The 26,529-nt window shown below is 43.0% G+C and overlaps 1 protein-coding gene across 1 annotated transcript; it reads left to right on the forward strand.

Annotated features, from left to right (window-relative positions):
• Nucleotides 1–26,306, forward strand: CDH26 (cadherin 26). Its single transcript, XM_033153664.1, has 19 exons — nucleotides 1–125; nucleotides 5,620–5,700; nucleotides 6,131–6,247; nucleotides 9,683–9,850; nucleotides 9,953–10,100; nucleotides 11,474–11,640; nucleotides 12,646–12,774; nucleotides 13,202–13,387; nucleotides 13,580–13,845; nucleotides 15,745–15,887; nucleotides 16,326–16,559; nucleotides 17,967–18,197; nucleotides 19,372–19,502; nucleotides 20,064–20,144; nucleotides 21,919–21,979; nucleotides 22,786–22,793; nucleotides 24,583–24,699; nucleotides 24,869–24,958; nucleotides 25,942–26,306. Exons 1-19 carry the CDS (start codon nucleotides 75–77, stop codon nucleotides 26,134–26,136), a joined length of 2,604 nt encoding a protein of 867 aa, XP_033009555.1. The 5' UTR covers nucleotides 1–74; the 3' UTR covers nucleotides 26,137–26,306.
• The last annotated feature ends 223 nt before the right edge of the window (nucleotides 26,307–26,529 follow it).

Consider the following 26,529-nt stretch of genomic DNA (forward strand, 5'->3'; position numbering starts at 1 on the left):
AGAGAAGCCCAGAGAGGATCGCCCCCTTTGCGAGGAGCGGCAGCGTCGCCTCCCCAGCCACGAGCGCCGCGACAATGCCGCTGAGACGCGCCTTTTTCTCCGGCGCTGCGCTTTTCCTCCTGACGGTAGGGATGGAGAGGGGTCATCATGGGTGGTGGGGGGTTTGGCTGGCGAAGGGGAGATCGAGTAGGGGCCTCCGGAGGCTCCACGCTTTGCCTTGTGCAGCCCAAGGAAGAGATCATGCAGCAGCGTCCTGGGATTCAAAGATCCCCGTCTCCTTGGAAACCGCCAGGTAGCATCACCTGCTTCTTAAAAATAATCATTCTCCCTGATGCGTCGGGGCGCGCGCGGTACTGAACTCCCGGACGCGCTCTGTGCATTTTTCTCCTCTGGGTCAGGTGAAAGCCACATGCATACAAACGTATATAGGCCTACAATTTTATTTCCCCAGGCTTTTTCTAGTGCTTTTAAGCTCATTTGGACTGCTGTTGGTCCCCATGGCATATCCAAATTAACTTAATTTGCTCGTTTATTTATCTGTTTTAAATATATACTCTTATTAAACAGCAGGTTATTACAATAATCCTGCCAATGTTCTTATCTGTTTAGTTTGTTTGTAAATATTCAACTAATTATTTCCATTCTTTTATAAAAAGTTTGTTACCTTGATTTCTTATTTTTCCAGCAGGTTTCGCCATTTCTGCATAGTCCATAAGTTTTTGTATCCATTCTTCTTTTGCTGGGACTACTTTTTCCTTTCCATTTTTGAGCAAGTAACATTCTTGCCACTGTAGTTGCATACATGAATACATTTCTATACAGTTTGGGTAGTTCTATCCCTATAATTCCCAAAAGGAATGTTTTTGGGTTTTTTTTTTTTGCAAACGTTATTTTAAAAATCTTTTTCAATTCATTATATATCATTTCCCAGTAAGCTTGGTTTAACTGGTTAATATCATCAGTTGTTTTCCCCCCCTTTGGATAAATGCTATTCAAGTTCTCTCCAGGTCTGATAGTTTCCTAAACAGTCAGTATTCCTCTCATGTGAAGACAAAATTCTTCCAATATCCTTCTAGTGTTTTGAACCTGTTCTCTCCCCTTGTTAAATGAATGGAAAATAAATAAATCCCTTTTTAAAAGACATCTAAATTGTTCCAAAACACGAGTTGAATTGGAAAGATACCAAGTGAGTCTAAAACATAGCGGCTGCTTCCTAAAACTATAAATCTAGATAAAAGTCAAATATTTTTGCCTTGTGCACATTTTACCATCCCACGGCCCCAAGTACTAAAGCTTAGTACATTGTCTCAATGGTACAACAAGAACAATGCTGATGGGTGGGGGGGGGGCTATTGGGTTGTTTTTTTTTGTGTGTGTGGTTTTATATCTTGATCTTATTCTGTGACCTGCCCTGAGACCCCCGGGTATAGAGCAGTATATAAATTCAATAAATAAATGAATGAATCTAGACACACATGCTTGGGAATGTGTCCTCCTGAACTCAATGGGGCTTGCTACTGTCCACAGGATTGCACAGTAACAGACCCTTCTTTGGGACCGAGAACTTTTAAGGTATTGGAAAGTGAAGTAGCCAACAAGCTGAAAGCAATTCTGCATTCTTTTGTGGGGTAGTGGACAGATCCTCGCAGGACTCTGGTGCTCCGTCTTGCTGTTGTTTGCTTGGCAAATGCTTGGCATTATGAAAACTTAAATTCCTGAGGTTTCAGTGGCGCAACAGCATCAACATTCTGTAAAATAAACTATTCCTTTAAAAATGTCTTGAGAGAAGGAGAGTGTACAACTTTGCAGGGCAACATGTTCCACTGTCTTATCAGAATGGATTTCCCCCCACTGTCTGTGGTACAGTTCAGTCATAAGCTGCTAGAACCTAATGAATTGCCTTCATTTTTATGTAGCTGGCTGCCCATTTTTTCTTCCTGTTCTGATACTAGTTTTCCCCACACTCCTTCCAGAGAGATCAGGACTACATGCATAGTTCCCTTAAATTTACAACAAGTCTTCAAGATAGGCTGGGCTAAGTTGGAGACAGCAAGCATTCCAAGGAGAAATCAACAAGTTTGTTTCATAGCTGAGCAGAAATGCGAATATAGGACTCCTGCCTGACTCAAGTCTGACATTTTGTCTACAGTTATTTGCAGCCCAAAGGGAACTGGCTAGAATAGTCAACCAGGTGGATTTCAACCTCTTTCAACCTTTTATGTTTTTATTTACAAATAATTCTACCTGAAGGAAACTTCATTTTGTCCCAAATTCCACTTTAAGAAGAATTCTCCAACACCCCACCTCAGAAGACACGTAAATCTCTCATTAACTTCTGGAGCCATTTTCTTAAGGATTAGTAGTTTGGGGTTCTCTTGAAACCCTGCTCATAATTTACTGATGCAATCTCTGGATCATGTTTCCAGCACTGAGCAGCCCCTCCAAGCTTTTGTGGCAAAAGGATTGCTATTGAGCAGAGGGCTTTGTTTTCATTGCAAGAGATTAAGTGCATGCCTGCTGCAAAAAGGAAAACTGAGGAACTGTTCCAGAACATGCCCTAATAGTCAACAGAAAGTTATTATAACTGAAGTGTGATATGCCTCAGTTAATGTGAATAGCACGTTTTATTTCGTAATTTCTAGGCTGATCTTCTTTCTTGAAACAAAATAAAATAAAAAATTTCTTCCAGTAGTACCTTAGAGACCAACTAAGTTTGTTCTTGGTATGAACTTTCGTGTGCATGCACACGAAAGCTCATACCAAGAACAAACTTAGTTGGTCTCTAAGGTGCTACTGGAAGGAATTTTTTTTATTTTATTTTGTTTTGACTATGGCAGACTAACACAGCTACCTACCTGTAACTTCTTTCTTGGTTGAGGGAAGAAAATGATACAGGCATCAGTGGGACTAAAAAAAGGTAAAGGTAAAGGACCCCTGACTGTTAAGTCCAGTCGGGGACAACTCTGGGGTTGTGGCGCTCATCTCGCTTTACTGGCCGAGGGAACCGATGTTTTGTCCGCAGACAGTTTTTCCAGATCATGTGGCCAGCATGACTAAGCCGCTTCTGGCGAAACCAGAGCAGTGCATGGAAATGCCGTTTACCTTCCCGCTGGAGCGCTACCTATTTATCTACTTACACTTTGACGTGCTAGAACTTGGTTTGAACACTTATCCTTGCATGCAAATGCTTCCCTCCTGTTGTTCTTTCAAGTTTACTCTTTCTTCATTTTCATCACTCTGACTTTATTTCAGTTTGAATGAACTCTGTATTCTAGCTGCCATGTACTGTAGGTATGTGAAGGCAGATGACTTCAAGGATTTGTTTTTTTCATAATGTTTGGATTGATAAATTGAAAATACCCCTTGGCTACAGTTCCCAAAGATGGTTGGGTTTATATTCCTCCTTAGCCACATACTTGGTAGCTGACCTTAAGCAAGTCACTGGCTGCATTCAGACATTGTGCTAAATGATGGTTTGGTGTGTCCTGTGTGGAACATTAGGTGAAAGAAGCATGCATATATTTACCATGCTAGGCATTACTTTGCATTTCTGATGTCTGATCACTGAAGATATTAAGGAGTTTTTGTATATTTCAGTCATTCCCAGGAACACCTGTATAAAAACCTCCCTGCCTACCATTTTCTAAGCTGAAAATAACCTGTGTTTTGCTTATCTTATCAGTTTGTTTGGGAAGTGATCATCTCAGTCTTCCAAGAACCACTGAACTAGTATATCATAGTATTTGCATATGTTTGTTCAAATATTGTCTCATCTGCCTTGAGTTAGCATTGCCTTCTCTAAGGACTACAGCTTGCAGTATCAGTAGCCAGCACAAACATCTGGGAGGGTTACCTGGTTGGGCAAGGCTGGGTTGGAACATCCTTGGATTGTAGAATCTGAACAAGAGAAAAGTGGTTTTTTTTTTTTTTAGCCTGAATTGTGTCTGCAACTGCTACATTTGCTGGTACATTGGGATAAAATTACAGATGTTGGTTAATGAAACCAAAATTTGATTGAGTCTAGACTTCAGGAGTCAGTTGAGTATTTCCATTACTTATAAGTGCTGGTTGTGATCCAGCCAAAGTTGAGCTCTTTACATTCCTGCTGAAATCATAGGCGTACTTACCATTGTCTGAATTGTGCCCATTCTTACAGATGGTGGATAAACCTTGTTGATACTGAATTTTCTTATGCATCAATATCTAGGAATAATACTTTTTATATTGCTGTTCACACGAAAGCTCATACCAAGAACAAACTTAGTTGGTCTGTAAGGTGCTACTGGAAGGATTTTTTTTTTAAATCGTAACGGTGCAGGGTAAAAGCAGTACTAAACATTCATGATTCAAATTCTGCACGTGGCAAAAGTCTGGGGAAATAAAAAGGTTTTCATATGGTGCTGAAAAGTGATTAAGGATGGCAATCCTATGCCCACTTACATGGAAGTAAGACCCATCAAATTCAGTAGGGTTTACTTCTGGATACCATGTATAGGATTATTCTGTGACATAGGTGGCAAGTGAACCTATCTGGGGTGAGACTTCTGTAAGTGGGGTTTCACAAAAGAGCAGGTCTTCTCCCTGTTGGCCACGTGACTCATCTCAAATAGCAGGGAAAGACAAGCAGCTGCAGCTCTGAATACTGTCTCAGTGCCCAGGAAAGTTGGTGTGGAATTAGACATTTCTTCAGGTCCCAAGCTGTGTAGGGCTTTAAAAGTAAATTCTGGCACTCAGAAACACTCCAGCTCCTTAAGCACAGGTAAGATATAATCTGATGCATGGCCCCCAGTTAGTTGCTTTGTGCTTGCATTCCTTACTAACCTTTTGCAATCTGGTGCCCTTCAGAAGTTCTTGGACTACAATTCCCATCAGGCATGGCCTTGATGGGAGTTGTATTCCAAAACAACTGGAGGGCACCAGGTCAGCGAAGGCTGTTCTATATTAAATGCATTCTCTGGGCAGTCCTTAAACAGGGAAGTCATAGAGGAAGTCCCAGAGGAAGCCTTATTGAGTAATTAACTCTTGAGTAGATTTGACACAGTCATCTTGGAGATCAACCATGATATAACAGGTTCAGCAACGTTTTTGTGCTTGGCCAGATACAGTTGATTGCAAATGACAGTTACGTTATAGTTGGGTATAATCCTTAGGAAAACAGCTACAGTTCTGAGTAAGTTTGTTGCATCAAGGCAGATGACACAGAGCAGGAAAAGCTGGTGACCTCTACAGAGTTGACTTGTTTTTTGTTCAGTTTTTCAGGTGAACGGAAGGGCAACATTTGGCATAAATGTTCAGGGCTGGGGGGAATAAAATAGGTTGGTGCTTGTTGGCATTTATTGCCTTGTTGAGGAACATGGGAAGACACTGCTGGGGTGTGGAAAGAGATTATGCAGCATTATAGCATTATAAGCACCCTTGAATTTTGAAGCCTCTGTGGCCACAACAGCCTCAATCACCCAGTGAAAGCATCACATTCATAACAAAGCCAGATATTTAAATGAAAAATGCATACATTACAGATGTCAAAGCTGACTGGCTTTTCAGGGTGTGATACTGTGGGTAGCATGACTTTGCCAAGGCAGCATCCTCCTTACTCTTGCCCTTTTCTCCATCCATAAGGTTCTTGCCATCAACAGCTTCTACCATGCCCTGGGAGATGACTGCAGTCTAAGGAAGACCATCCACAAGAGAAGCAGCCAGGTGGGGACTCGGTTAAGTTCTCCAGAAGATAACATTACTTTAAAAACCAGATAGACATTATCTGCAAATCTCTCTCTCTCTCTCTCTCTCTCTCTCTCTCTCTCTTTTACATTGGCTTGTGTGTCTGTTGATGGGGGAGGATAATTGAATCTGGGTCTATATTTTGATGAGGCTGGACAGATTTTAGATTCTGAATCCTTAAGAAGTTATGTACGTACATACTCATCTAGTTATGGCATGTGTATGAAAGTCCCACCGCAGGTCAATGAACAAAGGCGGAAGCTTATCTTCTGTTACTGAACTTATCAGTGTGGGGCCGAAGGATATATTTGGAACATTATTTTGAACTCCCTGTATTTTAATGTTTCTTTTGAAAAAGAGGCACCTGCGCATAGGTGGCTGTAACAGAATGCACGCTTTTCACTCCCAGGATCTGAAGCTGCTCGACAGTCTTCGTCCATTGCGTCGCACCAAAAGGAGATGGGTTATTACCACCCTAGAACTAGAGGAGGAAGACAAAGGGCCGTTCCCCAAACGTGTCGGAGAGGTAAAAGCCAATGTGTAACGTGTTGGAAAGCCCTGCATATTTATAGTCTAGTATTTTGTGTTTCTGCCTGTGTTCCCCAAGGGCAATTTTCATCTGAGTCAAGCCTTCAACAGCTTGTGCCATGATACATTTGCTCATGTGTTGCTGGAAGAATAGCCAAGAATATTGTGTGTGCACCTTAAAGTGTGTGCATGTTGGGAGTGTCTTCTGCCTGAGGGCCATATTTGCCCTTTGTAAACCCTTTGGGGGCCACATGCAGGTGAGGGCATGGTCTAGAGTGGATATAGATACCTTCTCTGGCCACATGTGCACCCTACATTTACATTTATATTTACATTTACATGGACAGAAATCTGATATCTTCCAGGAGGAGGATGGTGCTGGAGGAGACCCTTGAGAGTCCCATGGACTGCAAGAAGATCAAACCTATTCATTCTTAAGGAAATCAGCCCTGAGTGCTCACTGGAAGGACAGATCCTGAAGCTGAGGTTCCAATACTTTGGCCACCTCATGAGAAGACTCCCTGGAAAATGCCCTGATGTTGGGAAAGATGGAGGGCACAAGGAGAAGGGGACGACAGAGGACGAGATGGTTGGACAGTGTTCTCAAAGCTAACAACATGAGTCTGACCAAACTGCGAGAGGCAGTGGAAGACAGGAGTGCCTGGCGTGCTCTGCTCCATGGGGTCACGAGAGTCGGACACGACTAAATGACTAAGCAACAACAAAAAATCTGACATCAGAAATCACAAGACAGAGAAACCAGTAGGAGAACACTTCAATCTCCCAGGATATTCTAAACAAAATCTCAAAGTAACTGTCTTATTACAAAAGAATTTCAGAAATAGACTGGAAAGAGAAGTTGCTGAGTTGCAACTTATTACCAAACTTAAAACCATGGAGAGACCTGGTCTGAACAGAGACATTGGATTCTTAACTCATTATACATGATATAGCTAATTTTAGCCATCTCACCCCTTGCTTTTTCCTATAAGACCAATTGCAGTTGTTAACAGTCATCAACAGGTTTACCACACCTATCAGCCAATCACCCATTCCCACCACCCTTCTGAGTAATACCCCTCCCCACCCTCTCACTATATATAAGGGTCTGGTGACTTTTGTTTCAGTGTATCTGAAGAAGTGTGCATGCACACGAAAGCTGATACCAATGACTAGTTGGTCTCTAAGATGGTACTGGAAGGATTTTTTTTTAATTTTGTTCCTACATTTAAAGCATTCTGATCACATAGGATCACAGGAACTGTAGTTTAAGGGCGCTGAAAGCTGTTAGGAGACTCCTGTGCTCTGAGTTACAATTTCCAGGGAAATTGGGAAGAGGAATTGATTGTTAAACTGCTCAGGAAATTGTAGCCCAGTGAGGCGGAAGCCATGACTGCTACATGCAAGGTGCAGATCTGGCCACTCTCAGATGCATACCACATGCCCACAGAGGATGCCCACAGCTTGGCAGTTTCCCCACATCTGATCCTTGTAGATAAGATGGCTAGTACCCCCTCCCAAATTATTAGATCAACCTTTTAATGAGGGTGAAAGAGGAGAGTGCAAAATATGGTCCGAAGCTCAACATCAAAAAAACTAAGATCATGGCCACTGGTCCCATCACCTCCTGGCAAATAGAAGGGGAAGAAATGGAGGCAGTGAGAGATTTTAGTTTCTTGGGCTCCATGATCACTGCAGATGGTGACAGCAGTCACGAAATTAAAAGACGCCTGCTTCTTGGGAGAAAAGCAATGAAAAACCTAGACAGCATCTTAAAAAGCAAAGACATCACCTTGCCGACAAAGGTCCGTATAGTTAAAGCTATGGTTTTCCCAGTAGTAATGTATGGAAGTGAGAGCTGGACCGTAAAGAAGTCTGATCGCCGAAGAATTGATGCTTTTGAATTATGGTGCTGGAGGAGACTCTTGAGAGTCCCATGGACTCCAAAAAGATCAAACTTATCCATCCTTAAAGAAATCAGCCCTGAGTGCTCACTGGAAGGGCAGATCCTGAAGTTGAGGCTCCAATACTTTGGCCACCTCATGAGAAGAGAAGACTCCCTGGAAAAGTCCCTGATGTTGGGAAAGATGGAGGGCAAAAGGAGAAGGGGATGAGACGGTTGGACAGTGTTCTCGAAGCAACTAGCATGAGTTTGGCCAAACTGCGGGAGGCAGTGAAAGATAGGCATGCCTGGTGTGCTCTGGTCCATGGGGTCACGAAGAGTCGGACATGACTGAACGACTGAACAACAGTGGTGGGGAGGGAGTGACCCTCATCTCCTAGGCCAGGCAGAGAGGTTTAAGTTTTCCTGCCAAGGTCACAATGTGGAAGAAAAGCATAACAGCTCTCCTGGACTCTTCACCCCCCCCATGCTTCTTTCCCCTGCCAGCCCCCAGGCAGTGCTGCAGGAGCTGCAGTTTTTAAAATACTGAGTGCCTTAGAATTGCTTTTAAATAAATGGAAATTGGATCAGGGGCTGGTGATTCATCCCTTAAAGATGGCCAAGAGTATCTGCTCCCCCCCCCCAGAAGAATGTCAGTTGGAGTTACTAGGAAGTCTCCAAGCCAAGGAAGAGTTAGTTTGGCAAGTCTCTTAAGTCTTCACTTTCATGCTTGTCACATGGATGACAGGCCCTATTGACGCTTAATGCAGGAGGAAGCTACAATTGGAAATTTCAAGCCTGTGCATGTTTATAATCTTCTTCTTTAAACATAAGTGTCACTGGCAATGTTTGCTTATCTTCTGGGACAAAATTTTTGACTCCTCCCCACAAAACACACAAACACGCACACAGGCACTTTCTTTAAAATATATCTTAGGAGGCAATTTTTAAAAACGCTTTAGAAAATCCAGAGTTGTAATGGAGCAATTTTTTTGTTTGTTTTTTAAAAAAAGCCTTGAGAATTTCATTGCAATGGCATTGGCATCACTGAGACATCTGTGAGATGGCACAAGAATTAAGGCTGGCAAACTTTTCCTTAAGAATCATGCTGCTGCTGCTGCTGGTGATAATAATAATAATAATAATAATAATAATAATAATAATAATAATAATAATAATAATAAATAAATAAATATTATATAGGGCTTTAAAACACACACAACACACACACACCTACACACCTACACACCTACACACCTACATTGGGGTGGATCTGCACACAGGAAACACCCCCCCATAAATAAGTCAGAAACTAAATTGTTATAACAAAAGAAGAAGAAAATGCTATGGAAAATCGCTTAGAAATTTTTTATTCCTCTCTGGTGCCATGTGCTGTTGCATGTTTATAATGCATTCAGAAAGGTGTTTCTTGACTAATGTAGCTGAGTCCCTAGGATTATGAGAATAGTAAAATGTAGAAGAATCCTGCCATTGAAATATTACTCTGCTGATAAGATTAACCTTTAATCAACAGCCTGTTTTGCTTTGTAGCTCTTTAATGATGTATCACACAAGCATGATATAAATGTGAAATATTTAATCAGTGGACCTGGTGTGGATGAATATCCAGAGCCTGGACTGTTTTCTATTGAGGATGATGTGAATGGACATGTATCTGTGCACCGTTCCATTGATCGAGAGAGAAACCCTTCTTTCACGGTATTTACTTTACTTTTAAGTTTTTCTTTTTTCTTTTCAGAAGTATATAGAACTCATGATCAGTCGCTAATTTAATTTTCTTGCTGATTGCCCACTGTTCAGATACGTTTTGATGTTGCGGATAGGACGACTAACGAAATAGTGGATAGATCTTTACTCTTCAATGTTAAAATTAAGGATATAAATGATAATGCACCTGAGTTTTCTAAAAAGGAATTTAACATCACAATGAAAGAAAACCACGACAGAAGTGAGTATCTTGGAGACTGCTGATAGCTTTGCTGTACATCAGGCATAGGCAAACTCGCCCCTCCAGATGTTTTGCCACTACAATTCCCATCATCCCTGACCACTGGTCCTGCTAGCTAGGGATCATGGGAGTTGTAGGCCAAAAATATCTGGGGAGCTGAGTTTGCCTATGCCTGCTGTACATGGTCCTTGTCAAGGACAGGGTTGCTCAAACTTTCTACTCCCAGGGCCTACTTGAAATGGCTGCAGATTACTGACACCAACCCGTCACAAAATGATAGAGCAGTGGCAGAGCCAGTCACAAAATGGTAGCCAGTGCAGACAGACTTTGGCATAATCAGCTGGCAATTACTGATATCATTTTCTATTGCTATTTAATCCATCTTTGGAAACTGCCAACTTCTTTGGCACGGGCAGCATTTTCTTTGTGGCTCAGCTTTCCTTAAGCTAAGTACAGAAATTTGATCTGGAGTTGTTTTGACTCGGTCTTCCCATTTGAGGAAGAATTTGCTGACCCAAAGGATCTAAGTAAAGAAGCCTTTTTTATTTTATATTCTTTTCCCCACCCCATGTGCCTCGAACATTTTTACTCATCTCCTATAATTTCTTCTCCCATTTGCCTTTCATACCTTATTCTCTGTCCTTTTACATTCACTTTCTCCTCCTATAGCAGCTTTCTTCTTTCTTATCTTCTATCTATCTATCCATCTCATTTATCATCATCATCACACCATTTGTCCTACCGTCTAATTTTGTTCAATACCTCCTCTGCCCCTTTCTTCTCAGAAGTGGAAGACTTTCCTTTCTTCTCCACTCCACTTTTGCAGCTCTCTGCTTCCCAGTCACCTTTACTCAGGATGCAATTGCTGGCATTGGTGGAGCCTAAAATCTATGGCACGGCTAGGGGTTGCAGCAGGCAAACGAGAAGGCACTGAGCAGGCTGTGGCAAAAGCTGTTGGCTTTGCTCTGACTTTGGTAACAAATTTGCCCATATGGGGAGATTGCCAAGAGGTGGGCTCTTCTGGATAACTTATACAAGTGCCAAGAATGGAAGTACAGTTGTATCTCGGAAGTCGAACAGAATCTGTTCCGGAAGTCTGTTTGACTTTCAAAACATTCAGAATTCAAGACGCGGCTTCCGATTGGCTGCAGGAAGCTCCTGCAGCCAATCAGAAGCCATGGAACCCACGTCAGACGTTCGGGTTCCAAGGAATGTTCGCAAACTGGAACATTCACTTCCAGGTTTGCGGCTTTTGGGAGCCAAAACGTTCGAGTCGCAAGGCGTTCGACTTCCGAGGTACGACTGTATAGTAAAGACACACTATATATCCTTGTTAATTCCATGCTATAAATGCTACACCTTCCCAATCATAGATGAACCAGTGTTCAATGCCACGGCCTATGACAAGGATGAAGAAGGCACTCCGAATTCTCTAGTGGAGCATTCTCTGGTTTTGCAGACGCCTCGTACAAAAGAACCTGTCTTCACCATTGATCCTTCAAGTGGCCTGATCCGTGTCAAGGGATGTTCAGATTATCAGGTATAGAACTTGTAAATAAAGCCTGTCTTCTTAAGCTCTGCCCCCCCCACCCTTTTGGGCATGTATACACACCTGAAAATCATTGTGCCTTCAGTATGTCACTCTTTAAATCCACTGCCCTAGTATTTCCTCTACAAATTGCCTTTCAGCAGCCCAATCTTTGCAAAAAATATCCCATGCAAGGCAAACAAATGCAAGGTAAACAAATGGGCCATCAATGTGTATATAATGCTGGTGTCGGGTCAGGGAGAACAGGCTCAGCCTGATCTACTTAGCAATGAGTCACTGAGTGACCTTTTGCCTTCACCTTCCTCCACAAGCAGATGGGTGGTGGTGGTGCAGCGGAGCTTACCTGACCACCTGATGCTGAGTTGCTGCTTATTGGGAGGAAAAATGGAGGCGCTGGGGAGGTCAGCATGGTGCAAATGCACCAGCAGTCTCCTGTTGTGTGGGGTTCCCCATAGCTCTGCCCTTCCCAGTAAACAGCAGTGACTCAACAGTTGGGAGGTCAGGTAAGTGCTAATTTCTTAACATACCATCTGTTACTGCTTTGTCCCACATCACTGGTGCTGAGAGAATGAGATGAGGGATGGGGAACACCTCCATCACCATAGGGCCTAAATGCCATATTTATACAGAATTACGGTCCTGTGCAAATTACACCACGGAGCAAAAACACTTGAATTTACCCAAGGCCATGGACCTCAAAACTCATATTTATAGGTGGTGTCAGTTGTGGCCACACAGCATGCATGGCAAAAAAAGAAAAAGAATAAAGTTAATAGGCATCATAGCAGCAGAATCCAAAGTTTCTGGTGGCTAAGTGTGGCCATTTCAGGAAAGCTGGATTCTAACTTGGTGAGTCAGACCACGAGCCTTAAGTTTTGCAAATGCATCTTTCCTCTTTAGAAAGTTTGCATGGCTTTGAATAATTATTGAATTCACACAAATATCATCTCAGACATATAGAGAGTGACGGTGTTTTCATATTTTAATGTTTTCAAGGCGACTTCGGCTTTCAGACTTCTGGTCAAAGCTACAGACAATGGAAATCCACGGCTGTCATCAACAGCAACAATTAATATTGCTGTGGAAGATTCCAACAACAATGCACCATTGCTTGCTAAAGGAACTGTAAGGACATTTTGCTTGAGGTCTATTGTCAGGGTGGGAGAGAGTTTTCCAGGTCCCAGTTATGAAGTCAGAAGGTTTGCCCTTTTAAGGGCTCCCTTTAAGGCACTATTTTCCGTCAATGCTGACAGCTCTGCATGTACACAGCTGAACGATGGGGATGGAAACGCATCATAACATGTCCCACTTCCGCAATGGGGGTTTCCCCCCGTCTCCTCTTCCTATGCCTCAAAACAGCGCACAGTGGGAAGATAGGGGAAATCATTTCACCAGGCAAGCAGGATTTCCTTGTGCTTATAGAGGAACCTCCTTAGCAGTCCACTCCACCCTGGGTTATGTATCTTGGTCACATTGCAGTGTGACATAAAATGGGAGAAAATGTTTGGAGCTGTCTTTTGTTCACTGAGATGCCCTATCTGTGTCTTCCAAGCATTACCTGAACATCCCAGAAGGCAAAACAGAACATGGCATCCTCCGCCTCCAGGTGGAAGATAAAGATTCTCCCAAAACACCTGCTTGGAGAGTCAAGTATAAGATACTGGGAGGAGATGACACAGAGAACTTCAGCATTGAGACGGATCCTGATACCAATGAAGGGGTTTTAAGCATCACAAAGGTAATGTAGATGGACAAAGCTATTGATAGGATTTGAAGAATTGTTCCAAGCATAGAACTTTTATCAAGATTTGGGTAGCAGCACGTCATCATTTACAACCTCCCCTCCTTTACTGGTTCTTGTGTATACCTAGTCAGAATTTACTAATGGGAGATTGTGATTTTGTGGTTGCTCTGTGTCTTTTCTTTTCAGCCTTTAGTTTATGACAAACACAACAAGCGGAGACTCGTGATTTCTGTGGAAAATGAAGAGCCCCTCTTCTTCTGTGAAGGTGGCCAGGTGCGGAGTTCTCCAAGCAACCAAGAAGCATATGTCAACATAAATATCATTGATGAGAACGACGCTCCTCAGTTCCATCCTCCTGTTCTTGTTCTTTGGAAAGAGGAAGGGATGATCCCTGGGAACACGATTGCACATTACACAGCCAAGGATCCAGACACAACACCACACATCATAAGGTGGGGAAAGAACTGCTGGTCATTCTTGTACGCATGTCCCAAATGAATGGGCCTTCCAAAGGAGCTTGCTTAGTGTTCCGCTTCAGAGAGAGTGTAGAGGAATAGATTCAACAACCCAAGAGTACAGGGAGTCATTGAACATTACACTTTGCCCAATCAAGTGTCCCATGACCGCCATTTTGCCAAGTGTGGTGTAGTGGTTAAGAGCGGTAGACTCGTAATCTGGTGAACCGGGTTCGCTTCCCTGCTCCTCCACATGCAGCTGCTGGGTGACCTTGGGCTAGTCACACTTCTCTGAAGTCTCTCAGTCTCACTCACCTCAGAGTACTCTTGGGTTGTTCAATCTATTCCTCCTCACTCTTTCTGAAGTGGAACCCTAAGCAAGCTCTGTGAGGTGAGTGAGGCTGAGAGTGAGGCTCTCAGCCTCACTCACCTCACAGAGTGTGTGTTGTGGGGGAGGAAGGGAAAGGAGAATGTTAGCCGCTTTGAGACTCCCTAGGGTAGTGATAAAGCGGGATATCAAATCCATACTCCTCTTCTTCTTCCTTTAAGCATGAGTAGACTACCTGTTTGAGTGCTGTGTCAAAACCTTTCTTCCGATTTTTCACGTTTCATTCCCCTGTGAAATTCACTTCTGTTTTCCTGCTTCATTCGTGGAGCACTTTAAAAATGTCATCAACACTAATAATAAATTAATTTGGACCTTGCGTTATTGTTGCAAGGTGACCGTGGGTAGTGTGTATGTGGTTACCGTGCGCCCAAATTAAAAGTATCTTTGCAGAGCAGTGTACTTACCTGGCTGCCTATGTTTCCTGATCTGAAAAAGATCTCTTGGGAGGAGTTACAACATGGGAGCATCGGCATCAGGATGTCTTCCCCTAGGGTATCATAGAAGTGGGAGATACTGGGGGAGAATGGTTGCCATGTGACTGAGATTGGTGCACACCCTGATTTTTGTTTCCGTAGCAATTGCAGTGTTTTTACTTTTAAAAGAAGTTTTCTTTTTAAGAAAATGACAAACTGCTGTCTGGTGCATGGCAGACAGCCTCCCATGCCTTCCATCTCTTACAGGAAAGCCCAGCTGAGGAAACCATGGGGATTTTAGGAGGCATAGCACCCAGGAAGGCTGCACAATGCAGACTACTGGAGAATGGATGCATTTTCTCTCCACAGCTGTTTGTTTTTCACTTAATACTATGCTATTCATCTTGCTGTCTGCTATTTAACATAGTTTACACAATTATTTCTGCCCTATTATTTATTTATTAAATTTGCATACCGCCCGTCTCCCAAAGATCATAGGGCAGTTCACAACATAGAAATACAAAATGGGGACTTGCGTACTTCACAAATTTAACATGATTAGTAACATTTTCGCGCCATACATTTCAATGTAAAGGAAATGTCAAAACCATGCCAAAAAACAAACCAACCAACCAAAAATTACGTATTGGTTGTAAGATTAAATAAAGACCCCAAGAATTATGTGAGCAAATATCCACTATATTTGCCAGATTGAGTTCTGTGCTGAACCTGGGACAAATACATGAGTGGCAGCAATTTTTGCTCCTGCTTCAGGCCGAGTTCCCTGACACCCCTACTCACAAAACCCTGGAGGCATTTTGGAAGTAATGCGAATGCAACAAAAGCCTTCCACTCCCCGATGAGAATTTTACAGAAACTGTTCCTTCCACCTGACTTTTTTATGGGTGCAGTTTCTTTTTCTTTTCACTGTTGGAGAATGGTTGGAAAAGGAAGTGGAAGGAAATGTTCAGCACAGCACTAAGTATACCCTTGATTTCCAGTCCTTTGGAGGGTTGGAAAGCAAACCCTGCATGATAGCTACTCTGGAGCCTTCATCGCTCATTTAAAAATAAAACATTTGATTTCCTCTTTAAGGTACAAAGTAGCTTCTGACCCAGGTGGCTGGGTGACTGTTGACGAACATTCGGGGACCGTGACGAATGTGAAAACACTAGATAGAGAATCTCCCCACGTGAACAACAGCGTATACACCATTGTGATTCATGCCATTGATGACGGTAAGTTGTTTCTCAAACAATAATGGTGCAAGATGCAAAGTGTCCCGAGGCAGCTCCGGTTTAGCACTTAACACTCAGCTTTGAATATTTCCGGGCAGAAAATGAAAAGCAACAGAATTATCCTGTGATGTCTAAAAATATGTTGAAGCTGTCTTAAAAATGCTTCTCAGTCATAAAGCCGTTTCTTGGGCCCCAGTATGAACTCTTGACCTAGACGATCCTTTCTTCCCTTGAGAGTTTGCAAAACAGGTCCAGCTTGATGTGGATGACCTGACATTTGCAACAGAGAAATATAGTGTGGGGAGCGTTTGCTGAGGAGGTCAGATGCCGAAAGCCAGTGGGTGAAATCCGTTTCTCATTGTGTGTGTTCCTTCCTGCTCTGTAATATTTCCTCTTATTTTTTTTTTTAGCATTGTGCTCATTTGTTCCCCCCCTTAGGTGTTCCACCACTAACTGGCACAGGCACTATCCAGCTTCACCTGTCTGACCTCAATGACAACGCTCCCATGTTAGTTACACCTTTGCTGGTGGTCTGCAAGGGAAAAGAAAAAGGCCCATTCCTTGTAAAAGCAGAAGACAAAGACTCTGATCCCTATGCAGAGCCCTTTACATTCCAGCTAGTGGAGACCAATGGGAATGGGCAAGACTCTTGGAAACTGGGACAGAACTTTGGTAAGCTACCCTCCTACTGTGACGTAGGGATTTTCCATGTTCTGCCCTGCACAGTGGTACCTTGGTTCTCGAATGGCTTAGCTGTTGACCAAATCTGTTGTAAGCCCTGGAACAGCAGCAGAAACCAGAGACCTAGCTTCAGAAAGCCAGGCACTCTTTTCTATCCATTCAGCAGCAGAAGATGCACCACAGAGGCTGGCATGAGCATTATATACAAGCATTTATTAGGCGAACACGAGGACAAAAGAATGCACACGTGCAGTCACCTCCATGTTTGGAAAACGAAAGAGAAAGTACAGACTGAGGAACGGAAGTTCCCAGCAGCACACTGAAACACTATACAGACATGTGACAAGCTTCCATCCTCAGTCTGTTATTAAGGTGGAATGGGAATTACAACAAAATCAGCTCCCGAACGCCGCAAACCCAGAAGTGTGTGTTTCGGTTTGTGAATGTTTTTCAGAAGCCGAACGCCTGACACAGCTTTCGCTTGAGTGCAGGAAGCTCCTGCAGCCAATCAGAAGCTGTGCCATGGTTTTTGAATGGTTTAGGGCAGGCATAGGCAAACTCCGGCTCTCCAGATGTTTTGGGTTACAGTTCCCATCATCCCTGACCACTGGTTCTGTTAGCTAGGGATGATGGGAATTGTAGTCCCAAACGTCTGGAGGGCCGGAGTTTGCCTATGCCCTGGTATAGGGAGTTGAACGGACTCCTGGAATGGATTAAGTTTGAGAACCAAAGTACCACTGTACTCTTCGCACGCAGAACTCTCTAGTATCTCATATACTAAATTATGCAAATTGCATTGTCATTACATTATTCCACCCCATTCATTTCAGAGGAAGGAAAACTCAATGCAAATGGGGTTTTGTCTTGTCTTGTATATGATTTTGATTTTCTGTACATTAGTCTTCAGACTAATAAAGCTATAGGAGACATTTTATAAACAGAGTTCAAGTAGGGGAGGAGACAAAAGTTTCTGGCCTTTCAGCAGGGCTGATGGGGGCTGCAGGACATGTCCATCTCGACTACAAGCCTGATAGAATGGCAGGTGCTGTTAGATGTGGATTTCCACCTCCATGCTCTGGCCTGTTGCGTGCAGCCTTTTCCTGACCCCACAGGTTAATAAACTACCTATAAATGATAAGAGGAAGCATTTCCTCTGAAGTTTTCAAAGAAGCCTGGACAGCTAACCAAAGAATTGCCCAGAGGATTTGCAAGCAACCATTCAATTCTTAAGAATCTGAAAATGATTTAAATCTTGTTAATATTTGGAAGGGTTCAGCCTGCTCATCCTTGTCTGTATCATCACTAATGTCTCATTACCAGCATGGTATTATTATAATTAGCAAAAAGGAATAATGCAAGTATTCTCCCCCTCCCCCTCTCCTCCCCCACCCACTTTAGATGACTCAGTCGAGCTGTTCATGTTGAAAAGCCTCCCTCCTGGCAATTACGCAGTGCCGCTCCACATTTTCGACAGGCAGGGGTTTTCTACGGAACAGACCCTCCATGTCGGTGTGTGTTCCTGCCGGGATGGGATCACATGTGAGCAGGAGCTGAGACTGGGTTCCATGTCGGTGGGTCTAGGAGGAGGAGCAGTCGCTGCAATCGTGGCTGGGTTCCTGTTCCTGATTTGTGAGTGATGTCGTAAAATTTGCCTTTTGCTTACTGGCAGAAATAACGTACTTGGATCTCGTACAGAGAGAATGTAAACAGGGTATCAGTGGTTGATATTTTTAGTGCTCTATTTCAATTCGAAGTGCATGAACACCTAGATTAGTAGGACGAGCTGCTTCTTCATGGGATTAAACTACTGAGCCTCTTGGGCTTGCCAATCAGAAAGTTGGTGGTTCGAATCCCCATGACGGGCTGAGCTCCCATTGCTCTGTCCCAGCCTCTGCCAACCTAGCAGTTCGAAAGCACATTGAAGTGCAAGTAGATAAATAGGTACTGCTGGGGTGGAGAGGTAAACGGCGTTTCCGTGCACTGCTCTGGTTTCCGTCACAGTGTCCTATTGTGCCAGAAGTGGTTTAGTCATGCTTGGCCACATGAGCTGGAAAGCTGTCTGTGGACAAATGCTGGCTCCCTTGGCCTGAAAAGTGAGATGAGTCAGTGGCAGAGGAAGGGGGTGCAGACCACCCTGGGTGTCATCACTGGGGTGTGTGTGTGACAAAATGACAAAAAAATGAGTTTTATAAAATACTAAAACATTTGGGCTCACAAAATGTTTTAGTTCAGTCAACAAACATAAAGAAATGAGGCTGGCACTGGGCGCCACACCACAGGGGCCGGCACTTACCGCGAGGCCTGCAGCATCCCCAAGCCACACGTCTCTCCTGGGAGTGACTTGGTGGTTTGGGCCCCTGCAGGCTCCGTGCTGCCTGAACGTCAGTGTGGGACTGTGCCTGCCCTCCGCCTCTCCCTCCGCTGCCCTACAGCAAAGGGGGGTAGCAGAGAGGCTCCATGGGGTGCACCCTACCCCCATGGGTGGTTCACCCTGCCCCCGGCTGCAGGATGCGTGCGCCGCACCCAGCACCCGAGAGGCTAGCTACGCTGTTGAGATGAGTGCTGCACCCCATAGTTGCCTTTGACTGGACTTAACCGTCCATGGGTCCTTTACCTTTTACCTTGACCTACTGAATTAATTAATTCAGGCAATTTCTATATGCTTAAGATATAAATATTATCTCTAAAGGGTGTACAACAAATGAAGCAGGAGGTGGAGGGGATCCTAGGATGGATTTTCCCTCCCACTCATCCAAGCAAGTGTCAAAGCTCACCCTTTGTTTTTCTTTTCCTTGTTACGCAGTGGGCATAGCTCTCCTCCTTTGGTGTTCCTCAACACCAGAATCGAAGAAAGGCCCTCCCTTCATCCCGTACGAAGAAGGCAACCAGACTCTGATCCACTACAATGAGGAGAGCCAACAAGCTTTGTCTCAGGTGGTAAATAATACCGCTATCCGTTGTGTGGTTAGATGGGAAACAGCACAGGGCTCTTGCAGTTGTACAGAAGAGGGAGCTTCTGCAACAGTAGCTTTCAATTCAGATATTAAAGATGTAGGGGCTCTGCTGTCTTGTGCCTCTGTCTGCCCACCTTGTACTGTCTCTGTATGATGTTCCAGGGGCAGTGCTATTGGGTTTACTGTACAATCATCATACACATGTGGGATTCATTAAGCCGAATGGAATTTATTTCTATTGAGTTGTATAAGATGGTAGTCTTTGATTCTTTGGGACCAGAGACCAGTGGAGACTTGGAGTGCCTTTGTAACATCTGCTTTCTTTGCATATATACAAGCAGGACATGTAGGCAAGCAGGCACTCCTTCAACAGGCAGCAGATCCCCAGAGAACATTTGTGCCGACCTTTTCCAGGCAGGCACCCACAATTTCCGTAGTTCCAGCTAGATTCTTGTATTGCTCTCTGCCCATTCAGAACAGCTGCTTCACACGCAACCAACGTGTAATAATGCATTTGATTTTGACTTAATGTCCCATTTAGGATACACCCGATATGGGAGATCCTGCTAAATCATCCGCAGTCTATGCACAAATTTCCAAAGAGAAACCACAAACAATTAAGGTAACCACAGAACTCATTGAGCTTTATTGAATGTATATTTAAGGGGCCTGTAAGGGAACAGTCCAGTTTCCTTGCCTGGTGTTGCTCTCGTTTGTCCTCCCTCTCTCAACTTTCTGTTGGGTGTTAGGAAAGAAATTGATTTCAGTTTGCTTTTAAAGGCGAACTTGCCTAACTCACACTTTCCCCAACAATACATGAACTGTAAGGAAGTCATCCTTCAAAATTCACACTTCTTTGAATTTTGCAATGCAGTTCTTAGGCCAAGTAATGGGTACAAAAATGCATATACTAGGGCACAATTTTGCTTAAAAATACATACCTTGCTGAAAAGGACATACCAAAACGTTTGCTATGGGGAAATTGCATCACGAGGGCTTTTACAGAAAAAAATTCGCAGATTGATGTGGTCATGTGGAGAACCGAATTTAAGATTGGAAAAATGAGAAACACTGAGAAACTAACTGCAGATCCACCCATCTCTAGCATAGTTTGCATATTGGAGTAACTGGAATGCTATACGGGAGCCAGTGTGGTGTAGTGGTTAAGAGCGGCAGACTCGTTATCTGGGGAACCGGGTTCGCGTCTCCACTCCTCCACATGCAGCTGCTGGGTGACCTTGGGCTAGTCACACTTCTCTGAAGTCTCTCAGCCCCACTCACCTCACAGAGTGTTTGTTGTGGGGGAGGAAGGGAAAGGAGATTGTTAGCAGCTTTGAGACTCCTTCGGGTAGTGATAAAGCGGGATATCAAATCCAAACTCTTCTTCTTCTTCTTCTTCTCTGCCTTGCTGAAAGATAACTGCTCTGACCCTCAAACTCTGCTTATTCAGCAAAGGTCTCTACTCTTGTAGGCTATTCTTAGAGGCACTTGTGTAGGTGAGTGGGAGTCTGTATCAAGAAGGGCCTCCTGATCATGTGGAAGAATCTTTGTTCAGTCGTTCAGTCGTGTCCTACTCTTCGTGACCCCATGGACCAGAGCACGCCAGGCACGCCTATCCTTCACTGCCTCTCGCAGTTTGGCCAAACTCATGTTAGTAGCTTCGAGAACACTGTCCAACCGTCTCATCCTCTGTCGTCCCCTTCTCCTTTTGCCCTCCATCTTTCCCAACATCAGGGTCTTTTCCAGGGAGTCTTCTCTTCTCATGAGGTGGCCAAAGTACTGGAGCCTCAACTTCAGGATCTGCCCTTCCAGTGAGCACTCAGGGCTGATTTCTTTAAGGGTGGATAAGTTTGATCTTTTTTGCAGTCCATGGGACTCTCAAGAGGAATAGGAAGAATCCTATACAAAAGCTATTGTCTCCCCCCTTCAGACCAGCTCAGCAGGCCATTAATACCAGAGGCAGGGATTGACCTGGAGGTCAAAGGCCTGTAGGTATCACATGGCCTAGGATGTTGTCCAAGGCAATCACTCTGGGCTGAAACCTACCTTGTATGTGTAGGGATCGAGCTCCTTCAAATTGTCCTTGTATAGGCTTGTTTCTTTATTGTCCAGTGCTTTTAATGCCTTGATATTGGCTTGCATCCCATGCTGCACCAGCCAGGGCTTTGCTGGCACAAATGGAGTTTTGTTCCCTTTCTTTTCCCCCATATGCCTCAAAAATCTACCTGTACTCTGGAAGGTTTCCAACCACCTGGAGCTGATTTTGAGGGTGGAGTGGAGGAGACAGGAGGAGGAGGGAAATGAGACTCCATTGCACATGTGGAAGTCTTGTTATGTCAGCAGAGCTGCAGCATTGGACAGCGGCCAGTCATTTGTTTCGGCATTTTATTTCTTAGAGGCCGACTGGAGTGAGCACCTCACATTCACGGACATCCAGTCAAGTACCCTATGAACAAATTCCACTTGTGAGTAAAATGAATGATGGTATCCAGTAGTTCACAGGTGCTAGATTTTGTTGTTGCTTTCAATTTGCAGTCATTTATCGTCATATCATCATTTTATTTGTATGCTGCCTTTCCATAGTTAAAAGAATGCTGAAGGCAACTTAAAAACAAGAATTACATACCTGTAATTACCAACATAACAAGTCATAAACAATAAATAAAACACATCAGAAAGTGCACAACCAAATGGAAAACAATTTCCACATAATTCATAAAATCTAAAATTAAGAATACAGCATTAATATCAATCACAATTTAAAATAAAAAAATTAAAAATCCTTCCAGTAGCACCTTAGAGAGTAACTAAGTTTGTTCTTGGTATGAGCTTTCGTGTGCATGCACACTTCTTCAGATACACTGAAACAGAAGTCACCAGACCCATATATATATATATATATATATATATATATATATATATATATATATATATATATATATGTGTGTGTGTGTGTGTGTGTGTGTGTGTGTATGTATAGCCATCTCACCCCTTGCTTTTTCCTGCAAGACCAATTGCAGTCGTTAGCAGTCAACCGGTTTTCCACACCCATCAGCCAATCACCCATTCCCACCACCCTTCTGAGTAATACCTCTCCCTACCCTCTCACTATATATAAGGGTCTGGTGACTTCTGTTTCAGTGTATCTGAAGAAGTGTGCATGCACACGAAAGCTCATACCAAGAACAAACTCAGTTGGTCTCTAAGGTGCTACTGGAAGGAATATATTAATTTTGTTTCGACTGCGGCAGACCAACACGGCTACCTACCTGTAACTAGAACAATTTAAAATGACATAGATTAAAAAAAAATCAAATTCTTTCTAGTAGCACCTTAGAGACCAACTGAGTTTGTTCCTGGTATGAGCTTTCGTGTGCATGCACACTTCTTCAGATACCTATCTGAAGAATATATATATATACCTATATATAAGGGTCTGGTGACTTCTGTTTCAGTGTATCTGAAGAAGTGTGCATGCACACGAAAGCTCATACCAGGAACAAACTCAGTTGGTCTCTAAGGTGCTACTAGAAAGAATTTTCGATTTTGTTTTGACTATGGCAGACCAACACGGCTACCCACCTGTAATAGATAAAAAAATAAAAGCAATTTAAAAACAAAACGAAACAAAAACAGAGCCCTCTCTGCCCAGCAGCAGCAGCAGAAGCACTCCTTTATGGAGCCAGCCAGGCCCTGCCCCAAGCCAAGTGGAGAGAAGTCCTGGGCAGCAGCATTAGCAGCAGCCCAGCAACAGCGGCAGCCGTTCTTTATTATGTCCCCAACTTTACATTGCATTTCCTTTGCATTAAAATGAATGGGGTGGAATAATTAATGACAATGCAATTTAGGGGTTTTATGTATTTAATTATGTAAATTACATTAGTTACATAATTTCACCATATTTTTGCAGAAAATTGCTATTCATTTTATCCTCACACTGCTCTATATTTTTAAGAAGGAACCTACATTAAAACATCAAAGCGATCCAAAATAAAACATTACAGGAGATCAAATATAAAATATGCATCTAAACAGGAAGCAAAAATATTACCTTAAATGTTTTAAAGTAAGACATTACAAAGGAGGGCCAATTATAGAACACCTTAGAAAATGAATTGCCGAAGGACATAAGCAGCGCTGCATGCAATGAATATAGAAGAATGCCTTTTTATATACGTTGTTCGTTAATTTATCGCTCGGAATGTTGCTCAAGGTGGCTGACAATAAAAGGGAAATTTATCAAACTAGAGTAAAACACATGAAGCATATTAAAATACATTGTAAAAAATTACGCAGCACAAAGATGGACAGCCCTTACAGCAAAGAGGAGCACTTGTCATAGCTACAAGCAGCAGAAAGGTTTGTAGCAATTGTGACTTTCATCTGCTCCCAGAAAATTACCAATATTCTATGACCGCCACTGCAAAGTTGGGGGCAGGGATTTTGAATTGAAATGGGCTTCTAAAAGTCCCTTGCAGGTAAGGTCACCTGACAAAATTGTGGTGTAATAATAATAATAATAATAATAATAATAATATTTGTACCCCGCCCATCTGGCTGGGTCCCCCCAGCCACTCTGGGCAGCTTCCAATAAATATTAAAATAAATTAAAATATCACAATTAAAAACTGGGCGGCTCCACACACTTGCCGTGCTTGGCTCACAAGGGCTGGGGGAGATGAGAATCTGACCCACTGGGCAAAAAAGGTTCTCCACTCCTGTTCTGTTCCATCTGTCCACACACCAGGGGACAATGTGTGTTTTATGTGGCAATCATGTTTGCCATATGTTTGCATGCTAGTGTTCTTACTGCTGCAGGACTTGAGAGAGCGAGGGATGTTTCATAGTGAACTATCCCGAGGCTTTCTGCAGTTTGATCTCCTAATGTGTTTCAAATATTCTAATTTTAAGGAGAGTGGTTTTAGCAAGATGCGTGGAAATACATGGACTGCAATTGTATTTTTATAAGCTAAGCTTCATTTTATTATTATTATTATTATTATTATTATTATTATTATTATTATTATTATTATTATTATTATTATTATTTTCTTTTAAAGGATGACCATAGAATGACCCAAGCAAAGCTGACAGAGCACAATGACCATCCTGGTGGAAGTATAATCTCACCCCCAACCATCCCAGAATATTTCCAAATGATCCCTGGCTGGCATCAGGTTAGAAAAATCACAACAGGATCCACCCCACCCCACCCCGCTTTTTATCTCTAATAACTCAAGATGTGTCACATTACAAGAAATTGCTATCTGTAGATTTAATATCTTCCACTTATATTTGAAGATTGTAATTAAGTGATTGCTATAAATTTCATTTTCTTTGCTTCAGCAGACAACCTTGCTCCCTCAAAGCAGCAAGACGCACTGGAAGAAACCACATGATTGGATGCTGGAAACACTGGATGAAATCTTAAATCAAGTGAGAATCAGGAAGAGGTTGATCAGTTGCCCTTCTCCAAGAACTATGAAATGCCTCCAGTGGAATGGGTTTCAATAATGGCTCAAATTTGCTTCCGTTAATGCAGAAGCCCAAACAAATTATTTTAAATTGGGGAGGGTAGAAAATAAATCTAGGGAGCTCCTGAAAAGATACAGTGGTACCTCGACTTACGAATTTAATCCGTTCCGAATGCACATTCGTAGGCCGAAAAATTCGTAAGTCGAAAAAAGCTATTTCCCCATAGGAATGCATTGGAAACGAAAAATTCGGGAAAATTCGTAAGTCGAGTAAACCGCATCTAAAATTCATAAGTCGAGTAAACCCCATCTAAAACCTCCAACGGATGTCCTTCAGATGTCAAAAAAATTGTAGGCGTGCAGGCACTTTTTTCATTCGTAAGTCAAAAAATTCATATGTCGAGTAATTCGTAAGTCGGGGTCCTTCTCCCTGAATGTGCTGCAGATAACAAAGATTTGTTTCATTAAGCAGGGTTGGGGAACCTTTGGTTCTCCAGGCCTGTTTTCAACTACAGTTCCCATCCGCCCCAGCTATAGCATGGCCAGTGGTCAGGAATGATGGGAGTTGTAATCCAGCAATGTCACTCTAGAGTAAGGGTAGGCAACCTAAAGCCCGTGGGCTGGATGCGGCATAATTGCCTTCTCAATCTGGCCCACGAATGGCCCAGGAATCAGCGTGTTTTTACATGAATAGAATGTGTGCTTTTATTTAAAATGCATCTCTGGGTTATTTGTGGGGCATAGGAATTCGTTCATTCTTTTTTTTTCAAAATATAGTCCAGCCCACCACATGGTCTGAGGGACGGTGAACCGGCCCACGGCTGAAAAAGGTTGCTGACACACCCTTACTCTAGAGGGCCACAAATTTCTTATCCATGTAATAGAGGCAGGAAGGTGCTCTTTTTTAGCTATCTAAACACTTTTTTGCTCACTTTCTCTCCTCAGAAACTTATCCACATCGCCGATCTAGAAGACAACGGGGTCTCTTACACTCCTCATGTTTATGCAGAAGAAGGAATTTTGGAGAAAAGTGAATCCTTTCTCTCCCTACCAGTTGTGGGTGATCACAGCCTACCTCCGGATTTCTTGGCTACTTTGGGGCCTAAGTTCACCACTCTTGACAAAATCTGCAGCAAGTGATCCCTTTAAAGCTGCCCTATGAGCAGCTGGGAATCCTCCCAGTTTCAATTGAACTATAGATATGCCGTTCATAAAGGGATTTTTGCCAGCATTCATTCTGCTGAATTTTTATACTCGTATAAATGGATTCTTTCTCTTATTTTGCAATAAATACAATGTTTTTAAATTTTGACGTTGCATTGTGGAAAACGTTGTGCTTCCCATTTTCTTGTCCAGAAAAAGTAACACGAAAGCTTAAGCTACCCTATGCCAATTTCCCTCAACTTGGTGTTCTTCTGATGTTTTGGACTACAGTTTCCACCATGTGTGTTGGCTGATGGTGTCCTCCAGACATCTTAGACTACAGCTTCCATGTTGGGGGGGGGGGAGGCTGCCTTTGGCTCTAAGCATGTG

This window comes from Lacerta agilis, chromosome 6 (genome assembly GCF_009819535.1).
Source record: "Lacerta agilis isolate rLacAgi1 chromosome 6, rLacAgi1.pri, whole genome shotgun sequence".
Taxonomy (NCBI): Eukaryota; Metazoa; Chordata; class Lepidosauria; order Squamata; family Lacertidae; genus Lacerta; species Lacerta agilis.